This window comes from Salmo salar, chromosome 11 (assembly GCF_965601325.2).
Source record: "Salmo salar chromosome 11, fSalSal1, whole genome shotgun sequence".
In the NCBI taxonomy this organism is placed as follows: domain Eukaryota; kingdom Metazoa; phylum Chordata; class Actinopteri; order Salmoniformes; family Salmonidae; genus Salmo; species Salmo salar.
Window position 1 is genome coordinate 71,784,299 of NC_138301.1, and position 27,412 is coordinate 71,811,710.

Sequence of the window (27,412 nt, forward strand, 5' to 3'; positions counted from 1 at the left end):
TTATTTGATTTTCATTATTTACATTATTATTATATTACTTGAATAATATATTATATAATATATCTTAATAATATATTGTCATTATTTGTTTGTTGTATTTCAGGTGTATGTGCTGTGGTCATTTGATTTAAAATAAAATTAAGGACAAAACACGAGTCATGACATTGAGTGCTTCCTGGTGAGCCTTTTCGGAGGGCTAAATAACGACAAATCCAAACACCAACAGACTGTTAAACAGCCATCACTAATTTGATGTGATGTGATGTGAGTGTATTATACCATGTATACTAGCTGGTCTCTCTCCTGTGTGGTCTTCTCAGCCAGAGCTACGATAGAGGACAGGTAGTGATGTGATGGGATGTGTGTGTATTATACCATGTATACTAGCTGGTCTCTCTCCTGTGTGGTCTTCTCAGCCAGAGCTACGATAGAGGACAGGTAGTGATGTGATGGGATGTGTGTGTATTATACCATGTATACTAGCTGGTCTCTCTCCTGTGTGGTCTTCTCAGCCAGAGCTACGATAGAGGACAGGTAGTGATGGGCTCTCATCTCCTTCTCTATAGAGTCATCAACTTGTTGCTTCAACAGGCCTATACGCTGCTGGGCCTTCCTGAGAGAGAGAGAGAGAGAGAGAGAGAGAGAGAGAGAGAGAGAGAGAGAGAGAGAGAGAGAGAGAGAGAGAGAGAGAGAGAGAGAGAGAGAGAGAGAGAGAGAGAGAGAGAGAGAGAGAGAGAGAGAGAGAGAGAGAGAGAGAGAGAGAGAGAGAGAGAGAGAGAGAGAGAGAGAGAGAGAGAGAGAGAGAGAGAGAGAGAGAGAGAGAGAGAGAGAGAGAGAGAGAGAGAGAGAGAGAGAGAGAGAGAGAGACAGCGAGAGAGAGAGAGAGACGACAGCGAGAGAGAGAGAGAGAGAGAGAGAGAGAGAGAGAGAGACGACAGCGAGAGACGAAAGCGAGAGAGACGACAGCGAGAGGAGAGAGAGAGAGAGACGACAGCGAGAGAGAGAGAGAGAGACGACAGCGAGAGCGACAGCGAGAGAGAGACGACAGCGAGAGAGAGAGACGACAGCGAGAGAGAGAGAGAGAGACGACAGCGAGAGAGAGAGAGAGACGACAGCGAGAGAGAGAGAGACAGAGAGAGCGAGAGACAGAGAGAGAGAGACGACAGCGAGAGAGAGAGAGACAGACGACAGCGAGAGACAGAGAGACGAGAGAGACAGAGAGAGAGAGACGAAGAGCGACAGCGAGACGACAGCGAGAGGACGACGAGAGAGAGAGACGAAGGAGCGAGAGAGACGACAGCGGAGGAGAGAGAGAGACGACAGACGACAGCGAGAGAGAGACGACAGCGAGAGAGAGAGAGAGAGAGACGACAGCGAGGAGAGAGACGACAGACGACAGCGAGAGAGAGAGAGAGAGACGACAGCGAGAGAGAGAGAGAGAGACGACCAGCGAGAGAGAGAGAGAGAGACGACAGCGAGAGAGAGAGAGAGAGACGACAGCGAGAGAGAGAGAGAGAGAGAGAGAGAGAGAGAGAGAGAGAGAGAGAGAGAGAGAGAGAATTGTGTTGATCACAGGAATACATTTCCAACACCTTGCAGAGAGATTCCCACATTGAGATTGAGGGCTGTCAGTCCACTGTTCCATACAGGGAGTTAACAGCTGTTCTCTCAGAGTCTCCAGATACATGCAGCAACTACTGTCTGTTACCGCATCCCAACTGGTATCCTATTCCCTATATAGTGCACTACTTTAGACCAGAGCCCTATGGCATCCTATTCCCTGTATAGTGCACTACTTTAGACCAGAACCCTATGGCATCCTATTCCCTATATAGTGCACTACTTTAGACCAGAGCACTATGGCATCCTATTCCCAATATAGTGCACTACTTTAGACCAGAGCCCTATGGCACCCTATTCCCTATATAGTGCACTACTTTAGACCAGAGCCCTATGGCATCCTATTCCCAATATAGTGCACTACTTTAGACCAGAGCCCTATGGCACCCTATTCCCTATATAGTGCACTACTTTAGACCAGAGCCCCTGTCAGCAGTGAGGTTAGGGTCAGGGTTCAGAGGTCAGGGTCTGTGTACCTGTTAGCATGTCGAGACGCCTCCAGTCCAGCCTCCAGATTCCTGATGTCGGCAGTCAGGTTGGTTTTGTCCAACAGCAGACTGTTCTTCTCTGTCTGCAGACTAGTCACTTTCTGCTGCAGATCCTCCAGCTCAGTCTGCTGACGGCCTGAATCAGCCTCCAGTTGGCTACAGTAGAGAACACACACACACACACACACACACACACACACACACACACTTTATAATTGTAGCTAAAACATGGTGACTATCTACAGCTGTTAAGTCCTGTTCCTCATCTACAGCTGTTAAGTCCTGTTCCTCATCTACAGCTGTTAAGTCCTGTTCCTCATCTACAGCTGTTAAGTCCTGTTCCTCATCTACAGCTGTTAAGTCCCGTTCCTCATCTACAGCTGTTAAGTCCCGTTCCTCATCTACAGCTGTTAAGTCCCGTTCCTCATCTACAGCTGTTAAGTCCCGTTCTTCATCTACAGCTGTTAAGTCCCGTTCCTCATCTACAGCTGTTAAGTCCCGTTCCTCATCTACAGCTGTTAAGTCCCGTTCCTCATCTACAGCTGTTAAGTCCCGTTCCTCATCATCTCTGTTAAGTCCCGTTCCTCATCATCTCTGTTAAGTCCCGTTCCTCATCATCTCTGTTAAGTCCCGTTCCTCATCTACAGCTGTTAAGTCCCGTTCCTAATCATCTCTGTTAAACCCTGTTCCTCATCATCTCTGTTACATGATGCTGATCAACAGTGGAAAGATCAACTGCTGTCTGAGTCTGTCAGTATCCATCTGCTGTCTGAGTCTGTCAGTATCTATCTGCTGTCTGAGTCTGTCAGTATCTATCTGCTGTCTGAGTCTGTCAGTATCTATCTGCTGTCTGAGTCTGTCAGTATCTATCTGCTGTATGAGTCTGTCAGTATCTATCTGCTGTCTGAGTCTGTCAGTATCTATCTGCTGTCCTGAGTCTGTCAGTATCTATCTGCTGTCTGAGTCTGTCAGTATCTATCTGCCGTCTGAGTCTGTCAGTATCCATCTGCTGTCTGAGTCTGTCAGTATCCATCTGCTGTCTGAGTCTGCCAGTATCCATCTGCTGTCTGAGTCTGCCAGTATCTATCTGCTGCCAGTATCTATCTGCTGTCCGAGTCAGTGTATTTATAACTAGCTACCGTTTGAGTTTGGTGGCGATGGCGTGGTGTTCGTCCCAGCTGACAGCGTTCTCCAGACTGCAGCGTGCCTGAAGGTGTTCTGTCTGCAGAGAGTGTGGAGCTCTCTCCTCGTTACCTCCAGCTCACCTTCCAGCTTCTGCTTCTCTGCCTCCAGCAACATCAGCTGCTTACACAACTTAGAGACTGGAGAGGGAGGGAGGAAGGAGGGGAGAGAGGGGAGAGGAGGGAGGAGAGGGAGTGAGGGAGGAGGGGAGAGAGAGGGAGAGGAGGAAGAGAGAGGGAGGGGGGGAGGAGAGGGGGGAGGAGGGGAGGAGAGGGGGGGAGGAGGGAGGAGAGGGGGGGGGGAGGGAGAGGAGGAAGAGAGAGGGAGGGGGGAGGAGAGGAGATGAGGAGTGAGGGAGGAGGAGGAGAGAGGGAGAGGAGGAAGAGAGGGGGAAGGAGGGGAGAGAGTGAGGGGAGGAGGGGAGAGAGGGGCAGAGGAGGAAGAGAGAGGGAAGGGGGAGGAGGGGAGGTGAGGGACGTGAGGGAGGAGGGGAGAGAGGGGGAGAGGAGGTAGAGAGAGGGCGGGGGAGGAGGGGAGATGAGGGATGAGAGGAGTGAGGGAGGAGGGGAGAGAGAGGGAGGAGAGGGGGGGAGGGAGGGAGAGGAGGAAGAGAGAGGGAGGGGGAGGAGAGGAGATGAGGGAAGAGAGGAGTGAGGGAGGAGGGGAGAGAGGGAGAGGAGGAAGAGAGGGGGGGAGAAGGGGGAAGGAGGGGAGAGAGGAGTGAGGGAGGAGGGGAGAGAGGGGGAGAGGAGGAGGAGAGGAGAGGGGGGAGGAGGGGAGAGAGAATGAGAGGAAGAGAGAGGGAAGGGGGAGGAGGGGGAGGTGAGGGACGAGAGGACGTGAGGGAGGAGGGGAGAGAGGGGGAGAGGAGGAAGAGAGAGGGAGGGGGGAGGAGGGGGGAGATGAGGGGACGAGAGGAGTGAGGGAGGAGGGGAGTGAGAGGGGGGAGGGAGGGAGAGGAGGAAGAGTTCATGGAGATAACTTTCAACTCTGAAGACTTCTACCATTTACCTCCAGCATGGTGATTTCTACCATTCACCTCCAGCAGGGTGATTTCTACCATTCACCTCCAGCAGGGTGATTTCTACCATCACCTCCAGCAGGGTGATTTCTACCATTTACCTCCAGCATGGTGATTTCTACCATTCACCTCCAGCATGGTGATTTCTACCATTCACCTCCAGTGGGGTGAAGACTTCTACCATTCACCTCCAGCAGGGTGATTTCTACCATTCACCTCCAGCAGGGTGATTTCTACCATTTCACCTCCAGCAGGGTGATTTATACCATTCACCTCCAGCAGGGTGATTTATACCATTCACCTCCAGTGGGGTGAAGACTTCTACCATTCACCTCCAGCAGGGTGATTTCTACCATTCACCTCCAGCAGGGTGATTTCTACCATTCACCTCCAGCAGGGTGATTTATACCATTCACCTCCAGCAGGGTGATTTATACCATTCACCTCCAGCAGGGTGATTTATACCATTCACCTCCAGTGGGGTGAAGACTTCTACCATTCACCTCCAGCATGGTGATTTCTACAATTCACCTCCAGCATGGTGATTTCTACCATACACCTCCAGCATGGTGATTTCTACCATTTTACCTCCAGCATGGTGATTTCTACCATACACCTCCAGCATGGTGATTTCTACCATTCACCTCCAGCATGGTGATTTCTACAATTCACCTCCAGCATGGTGATTTCTACCATACACCTCCAGCATGGTGATTTCTACCATACACCTCCAGCATGGTGATTTCTACCATTTTACCTCCAGCATGGTGATTTCTACCATACACCTCCAGCAGGGTGATTTCTACCATTCACCTCCAGCAGGGTGATTTCTACCATCACCTCCAGCAGGGTGATTTCTACCATTTACCTCCAGCATGGTGATTTCTACCATTCACCTCCAGCATGGTGATTTCTACCATACACCTCCAGTGGGGTGAAGACTTCTACCATTCACCTCCAGCAGGGTGATTTCTACCATTCACCTCCAGCAGGGTGATTTCTACCATTTCACCTCCAGCAGGGTGATTTATACCATTCACCTCCAGCAGGGTGATTTATACCATTCACCTCCAGTGGGGTGAAGACTTCTACCATTCACCTCCAGCAGGGTGATTTCTACCATTCACCTCCAGCAGGGTGATTTCTACCATTCACCTCCAGCAGGGTGATTTATACCATTCACCTCCAGCAGGGTGATTTATACCATTCACCTCCAGCAGGGTGATTTATACCATTCACCTCCAGTGGGGTGAAGACTTCTACCATTCACCTCCAGCATGGTGATTTCTACAATTCACCTCCAGCATGGTGATTTCTACCATACACCTCCAGCATGGTGATTTCTACCATTTTACCTCCAGCATGGTGATTTCTACCATACACCTCCAGCATGGTGATTTCTACCATTTTACCTCCAGCGTGGTGATTTCTACAATTCACCTCCAGCAGGGTGATTTCTACAATTCACCACCAGCGGGGTTTGATACAGCGTTAATATGAACGTGTAGAATGTAGAAACAGAATGTAACTAGTTTCTATAGTAGAATCTGAACGAGGGAGTCTGTCCCTCCTTACCCTCAGTCAGATGTCTCCCATGACTCTCCTTGGCCTTAGTGTGCTGCACCTCCAGCTGCTCTATCAGGAGCTGGTTCTCCTGAAGTACCAGACGGGCCTGGTCCTGGAGCTGCCTCCTGGGGAGGAGGGGGAGAGACGAGGGGGGAGAGGGGGAACGAGGGGGGAGGGTGGAGACGAGGGGGGAAGGGTGAGGAGGGGGGAGACGAAGGGGAGGGGTGGGGGGAGACGAGGGGGGAGGGGTGGGGGGAGACGAGGGGGGAGATAGAAAAGCGTCAAGCCAGTGTCTCCTCTCTTTCACTCACAGACAAAGAGACAGACAAAAAGAGACAGACAGAGAGACAGACACAGAGACAGACAGTACTCACCACTCCTAGTGGCTGACTCCTCCAGAGAGACAGACAGTACTCACCACTCCTTGTGATTGACTCCTCCTGTCTGTTTCAGGTCCTGGTGTAGTTTCTGGTTCTCCTGCACCACCTCCTCCACACGGCCCCGGAACCTCCTCAACTCCTCCTAGACACACCAATCAATCAATCAACCAATCAACCAATCAATCAATTATCCTCGATCACAATCACAAACACTACCTGGACAGCTCTCAGAGCTCAGTCTAGCAGCTATCCTAACAGGTGAACACTACTCCAGCCGTAATCTCAGCTATCCTGACAGGTGAACACGACTCCAGCCGTAATCTCAGCTATCCTGACAGGTGAACACTACTCCAGCCGTAATCTCAGCTATCCTAACAGGTGAACACAACTCCAGCCGTAATCACAGCTATCCTAACAGGTGAACACTACTTCAGCCGTAATCTCAGCTATCCTAACAGGTGAACACTACTCCAGCCGTACTCTCAGCTATCCTTACAGGTGAACACTACTCCAGCCGTACTCTCAGCTATCCTTACAGGTGAACACTATTCCAGCCGTAATATCAGCTATCCTAACAGGTGAACACTACTCCAGCATTAATCTCAGCTATCCTAACAGGTGAACACTACTCCAGCCGTAATCTCAGCTATCCTAACAGGTGAACACTACTCCAGCCGTAATCTCAGCTATCCTAACAGGTGAACACTACTCCAGCCATAATCTCAGCTATCCTGACAGGTGAACAGTAATCTCAGCTATCCTGATAGGTGAACACTACTCCAGCCGTAATCTCAGCTATCCTAACAGGTGAACACTACTCCAGCCGTAATCTCAGCTATCCTGACAGGTGAACACTACTCCAGCAGTAATCTCAGCTATCCTGACAGGTGAACAGTAATCTCAGCTATCCTGACAGGTGAACACTACTCCAGCCATAATCTCAGCTATCCTGACAGGTGAAAACTACTCCAGCAGTAATCTCAGCTATCCTGACAGGTGAACACCACTCCAGCAGTAATCTCAGCTATCCTGACAGGTGAACTCTACTCCAGCAGTAATCTCAGCTATCCTAACAGGTGAACACTACTCCAGCCGTAATCTCAGCTATCCTGACAGGTGAACTCTACTCCAGCCGTAATCTCAGCTATCCTAACAGGTGAACACTACTCCAGCCATAATCTCAGCTATCCTGACAGGTGAACAGTAATCTCAGCTATCCTGACAGGTGAACTCCACTCCAGCCGTAATCTCAGCTATCCTAAAAGGTGAACACTACTCCAGCCATAATCTCAGTTATCCTGAAAGGTGAACAGTAATCTCAGCTATCCTGACAGGTGAACAGTAATCTAATCTATCCTGACAGGTGAAAACTACTCCAGTAGTAATCTCAGCTATCCTGACAGGTGAACTCTACTCCAGCCGTAATCTCAGCTATCCTGACAGGTGAACACTACTCCAGCCGTAATCTCAGCTATCCTAACAGGTGAACACTACTCCAGCATTAATCTCAGCTATCCTAACAGGTGAACACTACTCCAGCATTAATCTCAGCTATCCTAACAGGTGAACACTACTCCAGCAGTAATCTCAGCTATCCTAACAGGTGAACACTACTCCAGCCGTAATCTCAGTTATCCTAACAGGTGAACACTACTCCAGCCGTAATCTCAGCTATCCTAACAGGTGAACAGTAATCTCAGCTATCCTAACAGGTGAACACTACTCCAGCTGTAATCTCAGCTATCCTAACAGGTGAACACTGCTCCAGCCGTAATCTCAGCTATCCTGACAGGTGAACACTACTCCAGCCGTAATCTCAGCTATCCTAACAAGTGAACACTACTCCAGCCGTAATCTCAGCTATCCTAACAGGTGAACACTACTCCAGCCGTAATCTCAGCTATCCTGACAGGTGAACTCTACTCCAGCCGTAATCTCAGCTATCCTGACAGGTGAACACTACTCCAGCCGTAATCTCAGCTATCCTGACAGGTGAACTCTACTCCAGCCGTAATCTCAGCTATCCTGACAGGTGATAGTAATCTCAGCTATCCTGACAGGTGAACAGTAATCTCAGATATCCTGACAGGTACACAGTAATCTCAGCTATCCTAACAGGTGAACACTACTCCAGCCGTAATCTCAGCTATCCTAACAGGTGAACTCTACTCCAGCCATAATCTCAGCTATGCTAACAGGTGATCTCTACTCCAGCCGTAATCTCAGTAAGAGGGATGTGATTCGTTGACGGTTTCTCTATCTGCCTATTTCTGAATTTGACACCAGCTTCTTCAACAGAGTATCCACATACATCCACAAGAACTGCTGAGTAAAACCTGTCTTTTCTGCATATCCACTTTACTATGGCCTGTATCAGGACAGTCCATCTGATGAAATACAGAATACAGTCTGGGAGGAGGAGGAGGAAGAGGAGGAGGAGAGCTGCTGGGGGAGGAAGAGGAGGAGGAGAGCTGCTGGGGGAGGAAGAGGAGGAGGAGGGGAGGAGGAAGAGGAGAGCTGCTGGGGGAGGAAGAGGAGAGGAAACGGGAGAAGAGGAGGGAGGGAGAAGGAGAGAGGTAGAGCAGGGGTAAGGGAGGTAGAGAGGAAGGAGGTAGAGGAGGGGTAAGGGAGGTAGAGAGAGGAGGTAGAGCAGGGGTAAGGGAGGTAGAGAGAAAGGAGGTAGAGGAGGGGTAAGGGAGGAAGAGAGAAAGGAGGTAGAGCAGGGGTAAGAGAGGAAGGAGGTAGAGGAGGGGTAAGGGAGGTAGAGAGAGGAGGTAGAGCAGGGAGGGGTAAGGGAGGAAGGAGGTAGAGCAGGGGTAAGAGAGGTAGAGAGAGGAGGTAGAGCAGGGGTAAGAGAGGTAATGCTAAACAGCCTCATTCAGTGTGGTTTATTCTCCAAGATGACTGTCCCCCTGAAATGTCCCTGTAGAGCTGAAGACTTTACCATGTCAAAGATGACTGTCCCCCTGAAATGTCCCCTGTAGAGCTGAGGACTTTACCATCTCAAAGAAGAAGGATTCTGCTGCAGGAGAAACAGGTCTTTCAGGTCTGAGATTGCAGTCTGTGCTAGCTAAAACAGTCCCATAGCTTAGCATTTGCTTCATCTGACCACTTTTGTTTTAATAGAACGAGTCACTGGTGCTTCCTGCTTTAAATTTAGCTTGTAAGCAGGAATCAGGAGGATAGAATTATGGTCAGATTTGCCCTCCAAATGGACGGCAAAATCACTTAGTTTGGGACACTAACTAAGTGAAAAATGGCCAGCCAAGAGGAGCTGTATTTTTCTCTTCTCTCCAAATACGTTTGACAGTTTAGCGGGACATAGTTGAACCCATCTCTACCAGAGCCTGGGTAGACCAGGCCTCTCTCTCTATCAGTTTAGTGGGACATAGTTGAACCCATCTCTACCACAGCCTGGGTAGACCAGGCCTCTCTCTCTCTCTATCAGTTTAGTGGGACATAGTTGAACCCATCTCTACCAGAGCCTGGGTAGACCAGGCCTCTCTCTCTATGTCCTTAACTCACTTTCATTGGATGTCTTCACCCTTACACTTTAAGATATTGGCTGAGCATGATGTGTTTTCATTGGCTCTTAACTCTCTTTGTGTTTCGTCTTTTAAATAGACCATAACACATTTGAAAAAGCATAAAGATATTAACAAGAGGATAACAGGGTGAAACTAAACACAAAACACACACACACACACACCCACACACACACTCTTACCTCCGAGGCCTGCAGAAGAGCATCTTTCTCAGCGAGCTGGTCTTCATAAGCCAGCAACAATGGAGATAAATACTTCATGTCCAACTGAAAGACAGAATGGATCAAAACAGACGTTAAGAGTTTAGTCGTCTGACCCAGCGCTGGTTTCCAGGACACAGATTCAGCCTCATCGTGGACTGGAAAGCAAACTCAATGTTGAATCTCAAGCTGTGTCCAGGAAACCACAAAACTTTAAATCAACATTTTCAGTAGTGCTTATAACGCAAAGCTAATTACTAAAGACTTTCAGAGGATCTCACAGGGAACATGAAACAGATATATAGAGATGAGAAACCCAGAGAGAGAGAGAGAGAACACCCACTGTACTGAGTACATCAGATATCAGGAGAGGAGAGGAGAGGAGGGCCGTTTAGACAGGAGAGGAGATGAGGAGATGAGAGGAGGGCCGTTTAGAGAGGAGAGGAGAGGAGAGGAGAGGAGAGGAGAGGAGAGACAGGGAGAGAACACCCACTGTAGTGAGTACATCAGATATCAGGGGAGGAGAGGAGAGGAGAGGAGAGGAGAGGAGAGGAGAGGAGAGGAGAGGAGAGGAGAGGAGAGAACACCCACTGTACTGAGTACATCAGATATCAGGGGAGGAGAGGAGAGGAGAGCCGTTTAGACAGGAGAGAGGAGAGGAGAGGAGAGGAGAGGAGAGGAGAGGAGAGGAGAGGAGAGGAGAGGAGAGGAGAGGAGAGGAGAGACAGGGAGAGAACACCCACTGTAGTGAGTACATCAGATATCAGGAGAGGAGAGGAGAAGAGGGGAGGAGAGAGGAAACGTCTCATGACGTCGGCTGGAGTTTCCGAGATTCAACAGGTCACATACCTTTTTTGCTAAAGTCTTGAAACGAGACGGATCCATTTAGCCAATCGGAAGCCAGTGAGCTAACGTTCTCCACACAGCCAAGCAGCTAGCTAGCTAGCTAACTGAGCAGAGATCTAACCTACCTATTCTGCTGCACATAGCTAGCCTAGCTTGCTGATATTCATCTGACAAGTCGTCTACACTGTTACAAGTATTTCATGATACTCGTTTGTTCACAGCAACTTGCTACAACAAAGTAGCAAAAACTTTGTTTCAAAGTTTTCATCACGTCGACGTAACGAGGCACCGTTATCGTGGAAACGGTCTCAACTGCACGTCTCGTCTCCTTGATCCGAATGCCCCGTCTTTAGTCAGCTGTCGTACAACACAACGTTCTAAACCTAGCTAGTTTTATCTGATCTCGTCTCGTGTCGTCTGTCGTCTCTGAACTGGGATTTAAGGATTGCTAAGGATAGCAAATCGGTTCGCAAAATTACGTTCAGAGGTGCTAAGTACTCTCGGCCAGCAAACGCTATTGGTGTGTCTGAGCCCTAGGGATCGCCAGGGATAGCTAGGGATCCGCTGAGGGTTGCTGAGGGTCGCTAAGGATCGCTAGGGATTGCTGAGGGTCGCTAAGGATCGCTAGTGATTGCTGAGGGTCGCTAAGGATCGGGCTCATAATTCACTGGAACATAGCAGAAGACAGTTTCTAGAGGAGGAATCCATGGGAATGTCTGAGTGACTGACCAGCCAGGGAGGAGCAGATCCTTTAAGTGGCAGGCCATGGGTCCTGGAGCTCTGCAAGACATGGAGAGAAAACATTACTACAGTAACTACAGTACGTCTATACATCCAGTACCACAGAACTACAGTACATCTATACATCCAGAACCACAGCACATCTATACATCCAGAACCACAGTACATCTATACATCCAGAATGAGAGAATGAAAGAGAAGACAGAAGGAGAGTGGGACACCACCTCCTGGGGTGGACGTCTATACACCCAGAACCAGAGAATGAAAGGACATAAAGCACTACTTTAGACCAGAGCCTTATGACCAGAGTACTACTATAGACCAGAGCCTTATGGCCAGAGCACTACTATAGACCAGAGCACTACTATAGACCAGAGCACTACTTTAGATTAGAGCACTACTATAGACCAGAGCACTACTATAGACCAGAGCACTACTGTAGACCAGAGCACTACTGTAGACCAGAGCACTACTATAGACCAGAGCCTTTTTGCCAGAACACTACTATAGACCAGAGCACTACTATAGACCAGAGCACGACTATAGACCAGAGCACTACTTTAGACCAGAGCCTTATGGCCAGAGCACTACTATAGACCAGAGCACTACTATAGACCAGAGCACTACTATAGACCAGAACACTACTATAGACCAGAGCACTACTATAGACCAGAGCACTACTTTAGACCAGAGCACTACTATAGACCAGAGCACTAATGTAGACCAGAGCACTACTGTAGACCAGAGCACTACTATAGACCAGAGCCTTATGGCCAGAGCACTACTATAGACCAGAGCACTACTATAGACCAGAGCACTACTATAGACCAGAGCACTAATATAGACCAGAGCACTACTATAGACCAGAGCCTTATGACCAGAGCACTACTATATACCAGAGCCTTATGACCAGAACACTACTATAGACCAGAGCACTACTATAGACCAGAGCCTTATGGCCAGAGCACTACTATACTACTATAGACCAGAGCACTACTATAGACCAGAGCACTACTATAGACCAGAGCCTTATGACCAGAGCACTACTATAGACCAGAGCACTACTATAGACCAGAGCACTACTGTAGACCAGAGCACTACTATAGACCAGAGCCTTATGGCCAGAGCACTACTATAGACCAGAGCACTACTATAGACCAGAGCCTTATGACCAGGGCACTACTATAGACCAGAGCACTACTATAGACCAGAGCACTACTATAGACCAGAGCACTACTGTAGACCAGAGCACTACTATAGACCAGAGCCTTATGGCCAGAGCACTACTATAGACCAGAGCACTACTATAGACCAGAGCCTTATGGCCAGAGCACTACTATAGACCAGAGCACTACTATAGACCAGAGCACTACTATAGACCAGAGCCTTATGGCCAGAGCACTACTATAGACCAGAGCACTACTATAGACCAGAGCACTACTATAGACCAGAGCCTTTTTGCTAGAACACTACTATAGACCAGAGCACTACTATAGACCAGAGCACGACTATAGACCAGAGCACTACTTTAGACCAGAGCCTTATGGCCAGAGCACTACAATAGACCAGAGCACTACTATAGACCAGAACATTACTATAGACCAGAGCACTACTATACCAGAGCACTACTATAGACCAGAGCATTACTATAGACCAGAACACTACTATAAACCAGAGCCTTATGGCCAGAGCACTACTATAGACCAGAGCACAACTATAGACCAGAGCACTACTATAGACCATAGCACTACTATAGACCAGAGCACTACTATAGGCCAGAGCACTACTATAGGCCAGAGCACTACTATAGGCCAGAGCACTACTATAGACCAGACCCTTATGGCCAGAACACTACTATAGACCAGAGCACGACTATAGACCAGAGCACTACTATAGACCAGAACACTACTATAGACCAGAGCACTACTATAGACCAGAGCACTACTTTAGACCAGAGCACTACTATAGACCAGAGCACTAATGTAGACCAGAGCACTACTGTAGACCAGAGCACTACTATAGACCAGAGCCTTATGGCCAGAGCACTACTATAGACCAGAGCACTACTATAGACCAGAGCACTACTATAGACCAGAGCACTAATATAGACCAGAGCACTACTATAGACCAGAGCCTTATGACCAGAGCACTACTATATACCAGAGCCTTATGACCAGAACACTACTATAGACCAGAGCACTACTATAGACCAGAGCCTTATGGCCAGAGCACTACTATACTACTATAGACCAGAGCACTACTATAGACCAGAGCACTACTATAGACCAGAGCCTTATGACCAGAGCACTACTATAGACCAGAGCACTACTATAGACCAGAGCACTACTGTAGACCAGAGCACTACTATAGACCAGAGCCTTATGGCCAGAGCACTACTATAGACCAGAGCACTACTATAGACCAGAGCCTTATGACCAGGGCACTACTATAGACCAGAGCACTACTATAGACCAGAGCACTACTATAGACCAGAGCACTACTGTAGACCAGAGCACTACTATAGACCAGAGCCTTATGGCCAGAGCACTACTATAGACCAGAGCACTACTATAGACCAGAGCCTTATGGCCAGAGCACTACTATAGACCAGAGCACTACTATAGACCAGAGCACTACTATAGACCAGAGCCTTATGACCAGAGCACTACTATAGACCAGAGCACTACTATAGACCAGAGCACTACTGTAGACCAGAGCACTACTATAGACCAGAGCCTTATGGCCAGAGCACTACTATAGACCAGAGCACTACTATAGACCAGAGCACTACTATAGACCAGAGCCTTATGACCAGGGCACTACTATAGACCAGAGCACTACTATAGACCAGAGCACTACTATAGACCAGAGCACTACTGTAGACCAGAGCACTACTATAGACCAGAGCCTTATGGCCAGAGCACTACTATAGACCAGAGCACTACTATAGACCAGAGCCTTATGGCCAGAGCACTACTATAGACCAGAGCACTACTATAGACCAGAGCACTACTATAGACCAGAGCCTTATGGCCAGAGCACTACTATAGACCAGAGCACTACTATAGACCAGAGCACTACTATAGACCAGAGCCTTTTTGCTAGAACACTACTATAGACCAGAGCACTACTATAGACCAGAGCACGACTATAGACCAGAGCACTACTTTAGACCAGAGCCTTATGGCCAGAGCACTACAATAGACCAGAGCACTACTATAGACCAGAACATTACTATAGACCAGAGCACTACTATACCAGAGCACTACTATAGACCAGAGCATTACTATAGACCAGAACACTACTATAAACCAGAGCCTTATGGCCAGAGCACTACTATAGACCAGAGCACAACTATAGACCAGAGCACTACTATAGACCATAGCACTACTATAGACCAGAGCACTACTATAGGCCAGAGCACTACTATAGGCCAGAGCACTACTATAGGCCAGAGCACTACTATAGACCAGACCCTTATGGCCAGAACACTACTATAGACCAGAGCACGACTATAGACCAGAGCACTACTATAGACCAGAGCACTACTATAGACCAGAGCCTTATGGCCAGAGCACTACTGTAGACCTGAGCACTACTATAGATCAGAACTCTACTATAGACCAGAGCACTACAATAGACCAGAGCACTACTATAGACCAGAGCACTACTATAGACCAGAGCACTACTATAGACCAGAGCCTTATGACCAGGGCACTACTATAGACCAGAGCACTACTATAGACCAGAGCACTACTATAGACCAGAGCCTTATGACCAGGGCACTACTATAGACCAGAGCACTACTATAGACCAGAGCACTACTATAGACCAGAGCACTACTATAGACCAGAGCACTACTGTAGACCAGAGCACTACTATAGACCAGAGCCTTATGGCCAGAGCACTACTATAGACCAGAGCACTACTATAGACCAGAGCCTTATGGCCAGAGCACTACTATAGACCAGAGCACTACTATAGACCAGAGCACTACTATAGACCAGAGCCTTATGGCCAGAGCACTACTATAGACCAGAGCACTACTATAGACCAGAGCACTACTATAGACCAGAGCCTTTTTGCTAGAACACTACTATAGACCAGAGCACTACTATAGACCAGAGCACGACTATAGACCAGAGCACTACTTTAGACCAGAGCCTTATGGCCAGAGCACTACAATAGACCAGAGCACTACTATAGACCAGAACATTACTATAGACCAGAGCACTACTATACCAGAGCACTACTATAGACCAGAGCATTACTATAGACCAGAACACTACTATAAACCAGAGCCTTATGGCCAGAGCACTACTATAGACCAGAGCACAACTATAGACCAGAGCACTACTATAGACCATAGCACTACTATAGACCAGAGCACTACTATAGGCCAGAGCACTACTATAGGCCAGAGCACTACTATAGACCAGACCCTTATGGCCAGAACACTACTATAGACCAGAGCACGACTATAGACCAGAGCACTACTATAGACCAGAGCACTACTATAGACCAGAGCCTTATGGCCAGAGCACTACTGTAGACCTGAGCACTACTATAGATCAGAACTCTACTATAGACCAGAGCACTACAATAGACCAGAGCACTACTATAGACCAGAGCCTTATGGCCAGAACACTACTATAGACCAGAGCCTTATGGCCAGAACACTACTATAGACCAGAGCACTACTATAGACCAGAGGCTTATGGCCAGAGCACTACTATAGACCAGAGCACTACTCTACACCAGAGCACTACTATAGACCAGAGCCTTATGGCCAGAGCACTACTATAGACCAGAGCACTACTATAGACCAGAGCACTACTATAGACCAGAGCACAACTATAGACCAGAGCACTACTTTAGACCAGAGCCTTATAGCCAGAGCACTACTATAGACCAGAGCCTTATGGGAAGAGCACTACTATAGACCAGAGCACTACTATAGACCAGAGCACTACTATAGACCAGAGCCTTATGACCAGAGCACTACTATAGACCAGAGCACTATTATAGACCAGAGCCTCATGGCCAGAGCACTACTATAGACCAGAGCCTTATGGCCAGAGCACTACTATAGACCAGAGCACGACTATAGACCAGAGCCTTATGGCCAGAACACTACTATAGACCAGAGCACGACTATAGACCAGAGCCTTATGGCCAGAGCACTGCTATAGACCAGAGCACTACTATAGACCAGAGCACTACTATAGACCAGAGCACTACTATAGACCAGAGCACTGCTATAGACCAGAGCACTACTATAGACCAGAGCCTTATGGCCAGAGCACTACTATATAGTGCACTACTTTAGACCAGAGCCCTATGGAACCCTATTCCTAATATAGTGCACTACTTTTTTGTCCTAAGCGTGTCAGGTAGGTATAGTTAGGGTAGTTATAGTTAGGGTAGTTATAGTTAGGGTAGGGTAGGTAGAGTTATAGTTAGGGTAGGTATAGTTATAGTTAGGGTAGGTATAGTTAGGGTAGTTATAGTTAGGGTAGGTATTGTTACAGTTAGGGTAAGTATTGTTATAGTTAGGGTAGGTATAGGTATAGTTAGGGTAGGTATAGCTATAGTTAGGGTAGGTATAGTTAGGGTAGGTATTGTTAGGGTAGTTATAGTTAGGGTAGGTAGAGTTAGGATAGGTAGAGTTAGGGTAGGTATAGTTAGGGTAGGTATAGTTAGGGTAGTTATAGTTATAGTTAGGGTAGGTATAGTTATAGTTTGGGTAGGTATAGTTAGGGTAGTTAGAGTTAGGGTAGGTATAGTTAGGGTAGTTATAGTTAGGGTAGTTGTAGTTATAGTTATAGTTAGGGTAGTTATGGTTAGGGTAGTAATGGTTAGGGTAGTTATAGTTAGGGTAGTTATAGTTAGGGTAGTTATAGTTATAGTTAGGGTAGGTATAGTTACCTCTTCTTTGCCCAGGGGTCTGAAGCGTGTCTGGTAGCGACTGAGCTCCACGTTGAGGCGATGGACGGTCATCTTCAGCCTGTCGTTCTCGTCTACCAGCTCCTGGCCTTGCTGCCTCAGACTCAGCAGCTCTGCCTGTTCACCTGCAGGGGGCGCTACAGTCAGTGTCTGGTCCACACAGGAAGTACAATGCAGAACACCTATTATCCAGGAAGTACAATGCAGAACACCTATTATCCAGGAAGTACAATGCAGAACACCTATTACCCAGGTTACATCCAGAGATCCAGTTGATAACAAACTGAGAAATCATGAAAGCTGGCTTCCATAGCTGGGTTGTAGGTCTCCTGTCTCTCCCCTCCTCTATACTGTCTCTCACGGCTTCCGTCTCTCACGGCCCCCAGTCTCTCATGGCCCCCAGTCTCTCACGGCCCCCAGTCTCTCACGGCCCCCAGTCTCTCACGGCCCCCAGTCTCTCCCCTCCTCCCCTCCTGTCTCTCACGGCCCCCCAGTCTCTCACGGCCCCCAGTCTCTCACGGCTCCCAGTCTCTCCCCTCCTCCCCTCCTGTCTCTCACGGCCCCCTGTCTCTTACGGCCCCCAGTCTCTCCCCTCCTGTCTCTCACGGGCCCAGTCTCTCACGGCCCCCAGTCTCTCACGGCCCCCAGTCTCTCACGGCCCCCAGTCTCTCACGGCCCCAGGGTTTTTCCTCTCCTTGTCACCCCCCTTCCACCCCACCTTATGTCCTCTCCCCTCTTGCCCCCTCACCCCCCAGTATCCACCCCACCTGCTGTAGGGACAGGGGCCTTGCTGAGATCCCGCTCCAGACTCTGGACCCTCTGGTGGCTCCTCTGCAGCTGCAGGCTCTGTTCTGTACACCTCTGTTCCAGCAGCCTCCTGTCTGCCCCCAGGGCCTGATTCTGCTCTGTTAAAGACCGAACCATCTCCTTCTGCATGTCCAAAACCTCTCTGTAGGCACTGCTGGCCTCTGAGTGTGGCAAGGTGTATGGCACAGCACAGCAAGACAAAACACACACAGACAGAGACACACAGACAGAGACACACAGACAGAGAGACACAGACAGAGAAACACAGACAGAGACACACAGACAGAGACACACAGACAGAGACACACAGACACAGACAGAGAAACACAGACAGACACACACAATGACAGAGAGACACAGACAGAGAGACACAGACACAGACAGAGAAAAACAGATATACAAAGACAGCGACACAGACAGAGAAACACAGACACACACAGACAGAGACACACAGACAGACAGAGACACACAGACAGAGACACAGACAGAGACACAGAAAGCAAAGAGGAAAAGAAAAGAAATAGAAGAGTTGATGAGAACATAAATACTGTGAGGAAAGGTCCAGACAACACAGATATATAATACTGCGAGGTCCGGACAACACAGATATATAATAATGCGAGGTCCTGACAACACAGATATATAATACTGTGAGGTCCGGACAACACATATATAATACTGTGAGGTCCTGACAACACAGATATATAATACTGTGAGGTCCTGACAACACAGATATATAATACTGTGAGGTCCTGACAACACAGATATATAATACTGTGAGGTCCTGACAACACAGATATATAATACTGTGAGGTCCTGACAACACAGATATATAATACTGTGAGGCCCTGACAACACAGATATATAATACTGTGAGGTCCTGACAACACAGATATATAATACTGTGAGGCCAGGTCCGGACAACACAGATATATAATACTGTGAGGTCCGGACAACACAGATATATAATACTGTGAGGCCAGGTCCGGACAACACAGATATATAATACTGTGAGGTCCGGAAAACACAGATATATAATACTGTGAGGTCCTGACAACACAGATATATAATACTGTAAGTTCCTGACAACACAGATATATAATACTGTGAGGTCCTGACAACACAAATATATAATACTGTGAGGCCAGGTCCGGACAACACAGATATATAATACTGTGAGGTCCTGACAACACAGATATATAATACTGTGAGGCCCTGACAACACAGATATATAATTCTGTGAGGCCCTGACAACACAGATATAAAATACTGTGAGGTCCTGACAACAGATATATAATACTGTGAGGCCCTGACAACAGAGATATATAATACTGTGAGGCCCTGACAACACAGATATATAATACTGTGAGGCCAGGTCCAGACAACACAGATATATAATACTGTGAGGTCCTGACAACACAGATATATAATACTCCGAGGACAGGTCTGGACAACACAGATATATAATACTGTGAGGTCCAGACAACACAGATATATAATACTGTGAGGCCCTGACAACACAGATATATAATACTGTGAGGTCCGAACAACACAGATATATAATACAGTGAGGCCCTGACAACACAGATATATAATACTGTGAGGCCCTGACAACACAGATATATAATACTGTGAGGCCCTGACAAGACAGATATATAATACTGCGAGGCCAGGTCCGGACAACACAGATATATAATACTGCGAGGCCAGGTCCGGACAACACAGATATATAATACTGTGAGGCCCTGACAACACAGATATATAATACTGTGAGGCCCTGACAACACAGATATATAATACTGCCAGGTCCTGACAACACAGATATATAATACTGTGAGGTCCTGACAACACAGATATATAATACTGTGAGGTCCTGACAACACAGATATATAATACTGTGAGGTCCTGACAACACAGATATATAATACAGTGAGGCCCTGACAACACAGATATATAATACTGTGAGGCCCTGACAACACAGATATATAATACTGTGAGGCCCTGACAACACAGATATATAATACTGTGAGGCCCTGACAAGACAGATATATAATACTGCGAGGCCAGGTCCGGACAACACAGATATATAATACTGTGAGGCCCTGACAACACAGATACATAATAATGTGAGGCCAGGTCCAACAACACAGATATATAATACTGTGAGGTCCTGACAACACAGATATATAATACTGTGAGTTCCTGACAACACAGATATATAATACTGTGAGGTCCTGACAACAGATATATAATACTGTGAGGCCCTGACAACACAGATATATAATACTGTGAGGCCCTGACAACACAGATATATAATACTGTGAGGCCCTGACAACACAGATATATAATACTGTGAGGCCAGGTCCGGACAACACAGATATATAATACTGTGAGGTCCAGACAACACAGATATATAATACTGTGAGGTCCTGACAACACAGATATATAATACTGTGAGGCCCTGACAACACAGATATATAATACTGTGAGGTCCTGACAACACAGATATATAATACTGTGAGGTCCTGACAACACAGATATATAATACTGTGAGTTCCTGACAACACAGATATATAATACTGTGAGTTCCTGACAACACAGATATATAATACTGTGAGGTCCTGACAACACAGATATATAATACTGTGAGGCCAGGTCCGGACAACACAGATATATAATACTGTGAGGTCCTGACAACACAGATATATAATACTGTGAGGTCCAGACAACACAGATATATAATACTGAGAGGTCCAGACAACACAGATATATAATACTGTGAGGCCAGGTCCGGACAACACAGATATATAATACTGTGAGGTCCTGACAACACAGATATATAATACTGTGAGGTCCGGACAACACAGATATATAATACTGTGAGGCCCTGACAACACAGATATATAATACTGCGAGGCCAGGTCCGGACAACACAGATATATAATACTGCGAGGCCAGGTCCGGACCACACAGATATATAATACTGTGAGGCCCTGACAACACAGATATATAATACTGTGAGGTCCAGACAACACAGATATATAATACTGTGAGGTCCAGACAACACAGATATATAATACTGTGAGGCCAGGTCCGGACAACACAGATATATAATACTGTGAGGTCCTGACAACACAGATATATAATACTGTGAGGTCCGGACAACACAGATATATAATACTGTGAGGCCCTGACAACACAGATATATAATACTGTGAGGTCCTGACAACACAGTTATATAATACTGCGAGGCCAGGTCCGGACAACACAGATATATAATACTGCGAGGCCAGGTCCGGACCACACAGATATATAATACTGTGAGGCCCTGACAACACAGATATATAATACTGCCAGGTCCTGACAACACAGATATATAATACTGTGAGGTCCTGACAACACTGATATATAATACTGTGAGGTCCTGACAACACAGATATATAATACTGTGAGGTCCGGACAACACAGATATATAATACTGTGAGGCCCTGACAACACAGATATATAATACTGTGAGGTCCTGACAACAGATATATAATACTGTGAGGCCCTGACAACACAGATATATAATACTGTGAGGTCCTGACAACACAGATATATAATATTGTGAGGTCCGGACAACACAGATATATAATACTGTGAGGCCAGGTCCAGACAACACAGATATAAAATACTGTGAGGTCCTGACAACACAGATATATAATCCTGCGAGGCCAGGTCTGGACAACACAGATATATAATACAGTGAGGTCCTGACAACACAGATATATAATACTGTGAGTTCCGGACAACACAGATATATAATACTGTGAGTTCCGGACAACACAGATATATAATACTGTGAGGTCCTGACAACACAGATATATAATACTGTGAGGTCCTGACAACAACACAGATATATAATACTGTGAGGTCCTGACAACAACACAGATATATAATACTGTGAGGTCCTGACAACAACACAGATATATAATACTGTGAGGTCCTGACAACACAGATATATAATACTGCGAGGCCAGGTCCGGGCAACACAGATATATAATACTGTGAGGTCCAGACAACACAGATATATAATACTGTGAGGTCCAGACAACACAGATATATAATACTGTGAGGTCCAGACAACACAGATATATAATACTGTGAGGTCCTGACAACACAGATATATAATACTGTGAGGTCCTGACAACACAGATATATAATACATATTTTGTCAAGATGTACGTCTCTCTCTCTCTCTACCTGATGGTCCATCTCTCCTGCTTCCTGAACTCTTGATTTTCTGGGCTGAAGACCTCTTCTTAGACGCAGGAAAGATTTCTTCTGTTAAATCTGAGAGAAGAAGAAGTTTAGGAATTCACACAGAGTCAGTGTAATTCCTCTCGTCACCTCCCTCTCACATTTCCCTCTGAAATATACAACTACTGGCAATTAGAAGGGGAGAGAGAGGGGAGAGAAAGAGAGGAGAGAGTAGGGGAGGGTAAGAGAGAGGAGGGGAGGGGAGGGTAAGAGAGAGGAGGGGAGGGTAAGAAAGAGGAGAAAAGAGGAGAGAAAGAGACAGAGAGACTGATCTAGATCAGCCTACAGTCTAACACCTAGCCTAGATCAGCCTACAGTCTATCACCTAGTCTAGATCAGCCTAGATCAGCCTACAGTCTAACACCTAGTCTAGATCAGCCTAGATCAGCCTACAGTCTATCACCTAGTCTAGATCAGCCTACAGTCTAACACCTAGCCTAGATCAGCCTACAGTCTATCACCTAGTCTAGATCAGCCTACAGTCTATCACCTAGTCTAGATCAGCCTACAGTCTATCACCTAGTCTAGATCAGCCTACAGTCTATTAGACTGTAGGCTGATCTAGACTAGGCTGATCTAGAGAGCTGGTATGGAGAGGATGGGAAATATAATGGGAGTGTTTTTATAGGCGGTCTCATTGGACCAAAGACAGGTCCTTACCTGGGGAAGGCATGCTTCTACGAGACGAAGGCCTCTGCTCCAGTTTGGGTGATGTGGCCTGGGGGGGAGAGAGGGATCGTGAGAAAAAGAAAGAGAGAGAGATAAATCAAATCAAAGTTTATTTGTCACGTGCGCTGAATACAAAAGGTGTAGACCTTACAGTGAAATGGTTTCTCTGCCCTGATAATGTTGAGGGAACATGTTTCTGGTTTCTCTGTCCTGATAATGTTGAGGGAACGTGTGTCTGGTTTCTCCGCCCTGATAATGTTGAGGGAACGTGTCTGGTTTCTCTGTCCTGATAATGTTGAGGGAACTTGTCTGGTTTCTCTTCCCTGATAATGTTGAGGGAACGTGTGTCTGGTTTCTCTGCCCTGCTAATGTTGAGGGAACGTGTGTCTGGTTTCTCTGCCCTGATTATGTTGAGGGAACGTGTGTCTGGTTTCTCTGCCCTGATAATGTTGAGGGAACGTGTGTCTGGTTTCTCTGCCCTGATAATGTTGAGGGAACGTGTGTCTGCTTTCTCTGCCCTGCTAATGTTGAGGGAACGTGTGTCTGGTTTCTCCATCCTGATAATGTTGAGGCAACATGTGTCTGGTTTCTCTGTCCTGATCATGTTGAGAGAGCGCACGCCTGAGCATAAAAGTAACTGGCCTGCAGCACAGAAATGTGCAAAAGTGTTTTTCTAACATCCATTGTGAATGATAAAATATTACAACTGTAGTTCCTCACAGTAAGCTGTGAGTGGTTGACTCGCTGATAGCCTGTTACCTGCAGCTGAATGGTGAATGGGAGGCGCACTTCGGGGGGCTTTACTTGGCTCATTGCGCTCTAGCGACTCCTTGTGGTGGTCCGGGCGCCTGCAGGCTGATTCCTGTCGTCAGTTGAGCGGTGTTTCTTCCAACACATTGGTGCAGCTGGCTTCCGGGTTAAACGGGCGGGTGTTAAGAAGCGCGGTTTTGCGGGTCATGTTTCGGAGGATGCATGTCTCCACCTTCGCTTCTCCCGAGCCCGTTGGGGAGTTGCAGCGATGAGACAAGATCGAAATTGGATATCACGAAATTTGGGAGAAAAATGTGGTCAAAAAAATATAAATAAAAATCTATTACATTTAATGTTTAACTCCAGCAGCGACCGGCTAAGGGGCGGCGACCGACCGGCTGACGGGCAGCGACCGACCGACTGAGGGGGAGCGACCGGCTGAGGGGCAGCAGGAGAAATCCAGCTCAAAACAGGCTCTGTATGCTGTGTTTCGCTGCATCAGCAAGACAGAACAGCCGTCTCCAGTAACACAAGGGGTGGCGGTCTGTGTCTATTCGTAAATAACAGCTGGTGCGCAAAATCAAATATTAAGGAAGTCTCGAGGAGTATTTTATCAATCAATCAATCAAATATATTTATAAAGCCCTTCTTACATCAGCTGATGTCATAAAGTGGTATACAGAAACCCAGCCTAAAACCCCAAACTGCAAGCAATGCAGGTGTAGAAGCCTACTAAACTGTCGACCACACTATTTACCAACAGAGTTTCCATCTATATTTTTCGTAGCTGTTTATTTATCACCACAAAACCGATGCTGGCTCTAAGACCGCACTCAACAAGCCTTATAAGGACATAAGTAAACAACCCAAATGCTCATCGAGGGGGTGCCCCTAGTGGCCAGGACTCATACAGAACCCGAGACCACCTTTAATCCACACAGAGAGACACGTATAAAGTTCTCCCTCGCCCTCCATTTAGCAAATCTGACCATAATTCTATCCTCCTGATTCCTGCTTACAAGCTAAAACTAAAGCAGGAAGTACCAGTGACTCGCTCAATACGGAAGTGGTCAGATGACGAAGATGCTAAACTACAGGACTGTTTTGCTGCACAGACTGGAATATGTTCTGGGATTCATCCAATGGTATTGAGGAGTTTACCACATCAGTCACTGGCTTCATCAATAAATGCATTGATGATATTGTCCCTTGTCACTTATAAGAAATCCCGCTATGCCCTCAGACGAACCATCAAACAGGCAAAGCGTAAATACAGGACTAAGATTGAATCCTACTACCCCCGGCTTCGACACTCGTCCGGATGTTGCCGGGCTTGCAAACTATTACGGACTACAAACGGAAGCACAGCCGCAAGCTGCCCAGTGACACAAGCCTACGAGACAATCTAAATAACTTCTATGCTCGCGTCGAAGCAAGCAACACTGAAGCATGCATGAGAGTACCAGCTGTTCCGGACGACTGTGTGATCACGCTCTCTGAACTTTAAACAGGTCAACATTCACAAGGCCACAGGGCCAGACAGATTACCAGGACATGTACTCCGTGCATGCACTGACCAAATGGCAAGTGTCTTCACTGACATTTTCAACCTCTCCCTATCCGAGTCTGTAATACCAACATGTTTTAAGCAGACCACCACAGTGCCTGTGCCCAAGAACACTAAGGTAACCTGCCTAAATGACTACAGACCCGTAGCACTCACGTCTGTAGCCATGAAGTTCTTTGAAAGGTTGGTCATGGCTCACATCAACACCATCATCCCAGAAACCCTACACCCACTCCAATTTGCATACCGCCCCAACAGATCCACAGACGACACAATCTCTATTGCACTCAACACTGCCGTTTCCCAGAGTGGCGCAGCGGTCTAAGGCACTGTGGCGTCACTACAGATTCCGGTTTGATCCCGGGCTGTGTCGCAGCCTGCCGCGACTGGGAGACCCATGAGGCGGCGCACAATTGGCCTAGCGTCGTCCGGGTTAGGGGAGGGTTTGGCCGGCCGGGATGTCCTTGTCCAATCAGTCGCATGCAAGATGACTTCGGTCGCCAGGTGTACGGTGTTTCCTACGACACATTGATGCGGCTGGCTTCCACGGCTGGCTTGACTCGGTACCGGTACCCCCTGTATATAGCCTCCACATTGACTCTGTACCGGTACCCCCTGTATATAGCCTCCACATTGACTCTGTACCGGTACCCCCTGTATATAGCCTCCACATTGACTCTGTACCGGTACCCCCTGTATATAGCCTCCACATTGACTCTGTACTGGTACCCCCTGTATATAGCCTCCACATTGACTCTGTACCGTAATACCCTGTATATAGCCTCCACATTGACTCTGTACCGTAATACCCTGTATATAGCCTCATTATTTGTTATTTCATTTTTGCTTTTATTTTTTACTTTAGAAAAATCAACATTGTTGGTTAAGAACTTGTCAGTCAGCATTTCACTGTATTCGACGCATGTGACAAATAAAATCACTTGATAGTTGTGTTGGATAAATAAGAGACATAATGACTAACAAAAACACACACAGGCCATTTTAAATCCGCTATATTATGTAAATTAACCTATAGACCAATAAGCATGACGGTCAAATGTATTCTTACATTGACTGGTACTACCATCAATGAATAAACATCATTATTTTGCAATGGAATTTTTTTCCCCTCCTGCTTTTTCTGGAGGGGGAGGCAATTTCTTGCTAATGGAAACCCTGGTGTGTGTGTGTGTGTGTGTGTGTGTGTGTGTGTGTGTGTGTGTGTGTGTGTGTAGGTCAGAGAGAGAATGAGAGCGAGTACAGAGAGCAGTATCCAAATTGTTCAACCCTATCTCTGGTCAAAAGTAGTGCACTATATATAGGGTCCCATAGGGCTCTGGTCTAAAGTAGTGCACTATATATAGGGAATAGGGTGCCATAGGGCTCTGGTCTAAAGTAGTGCACTATATAGGGAATAGGGTGCCATAGGGCTCTGGTCTAAAGTAGTGCACTATATAGGGAATAGGGTTCCATAGGGCTCTGGTCTAAAGTAGTGCACTATATAGGGAATAGGGTGCCATAGGGCTCTGGTCTAAAGTAGTGCACTATATAGGGAATAGGGTGCCATAGGGCTCTGGTCTAAAGTAGTGCACTATATAGGGAATAGGGTGCCATAGGGCTCTGGTCTAAAGTAGTGCACTATATAGGGAATAGGGTGCCATAGGGCTCTGGTCTAAAGTAGTGCACTATATAGGGAATAGGGTCCTATAGGGCTCTGGTCTAAAGTAGTGCACTATATAGGGAATAGCATGCCATCTGGGACGCAAATCTAATTTCACCATCAGT

At 47.0% G+C, this 27,412-nt stretch overlaps 1 protein-coding gene across 1 annotated transcript in view; it reads right to left on the reverse strand.

The window, feature by feature from the left end:
- The window catches only part of LOC106591800 (centrosomal protein of 89 kDa-like), a 94,639-nt gene that overhangs the window by 56,654 nt on the left and 10,573 nt on the right, over positions 1–27,412 (reverse strand). The window contains 12 exon segments of the mRNA XM_045689778.2: positions 472–613; positions 2,097–2,264; positions 3,248–3,345; positions 3,348–3,430; positions 5,887–6,002; positions 6,296–6,399; positions 9,985–10,068; positions 11,578–11,628; positions 17,518–17,660; positions 18,303–18,503; positions 22,585–22,674; positions 23,302–23,359. Coding sequence (XP_045545734.2) covers positions 472–613; positions 2,097–2,264; positions 3,248–3,345; positions 3,348–3,430; positions 5,887–6,002; positions 6,296–6,399; positions 9,985–10,068; positions 11,578–11,628; positions 17,518–17,660; positions 18,303–18,503; positions 22,585–22,674; positions 23,302–23,359 — 1,338 coding nt within the window.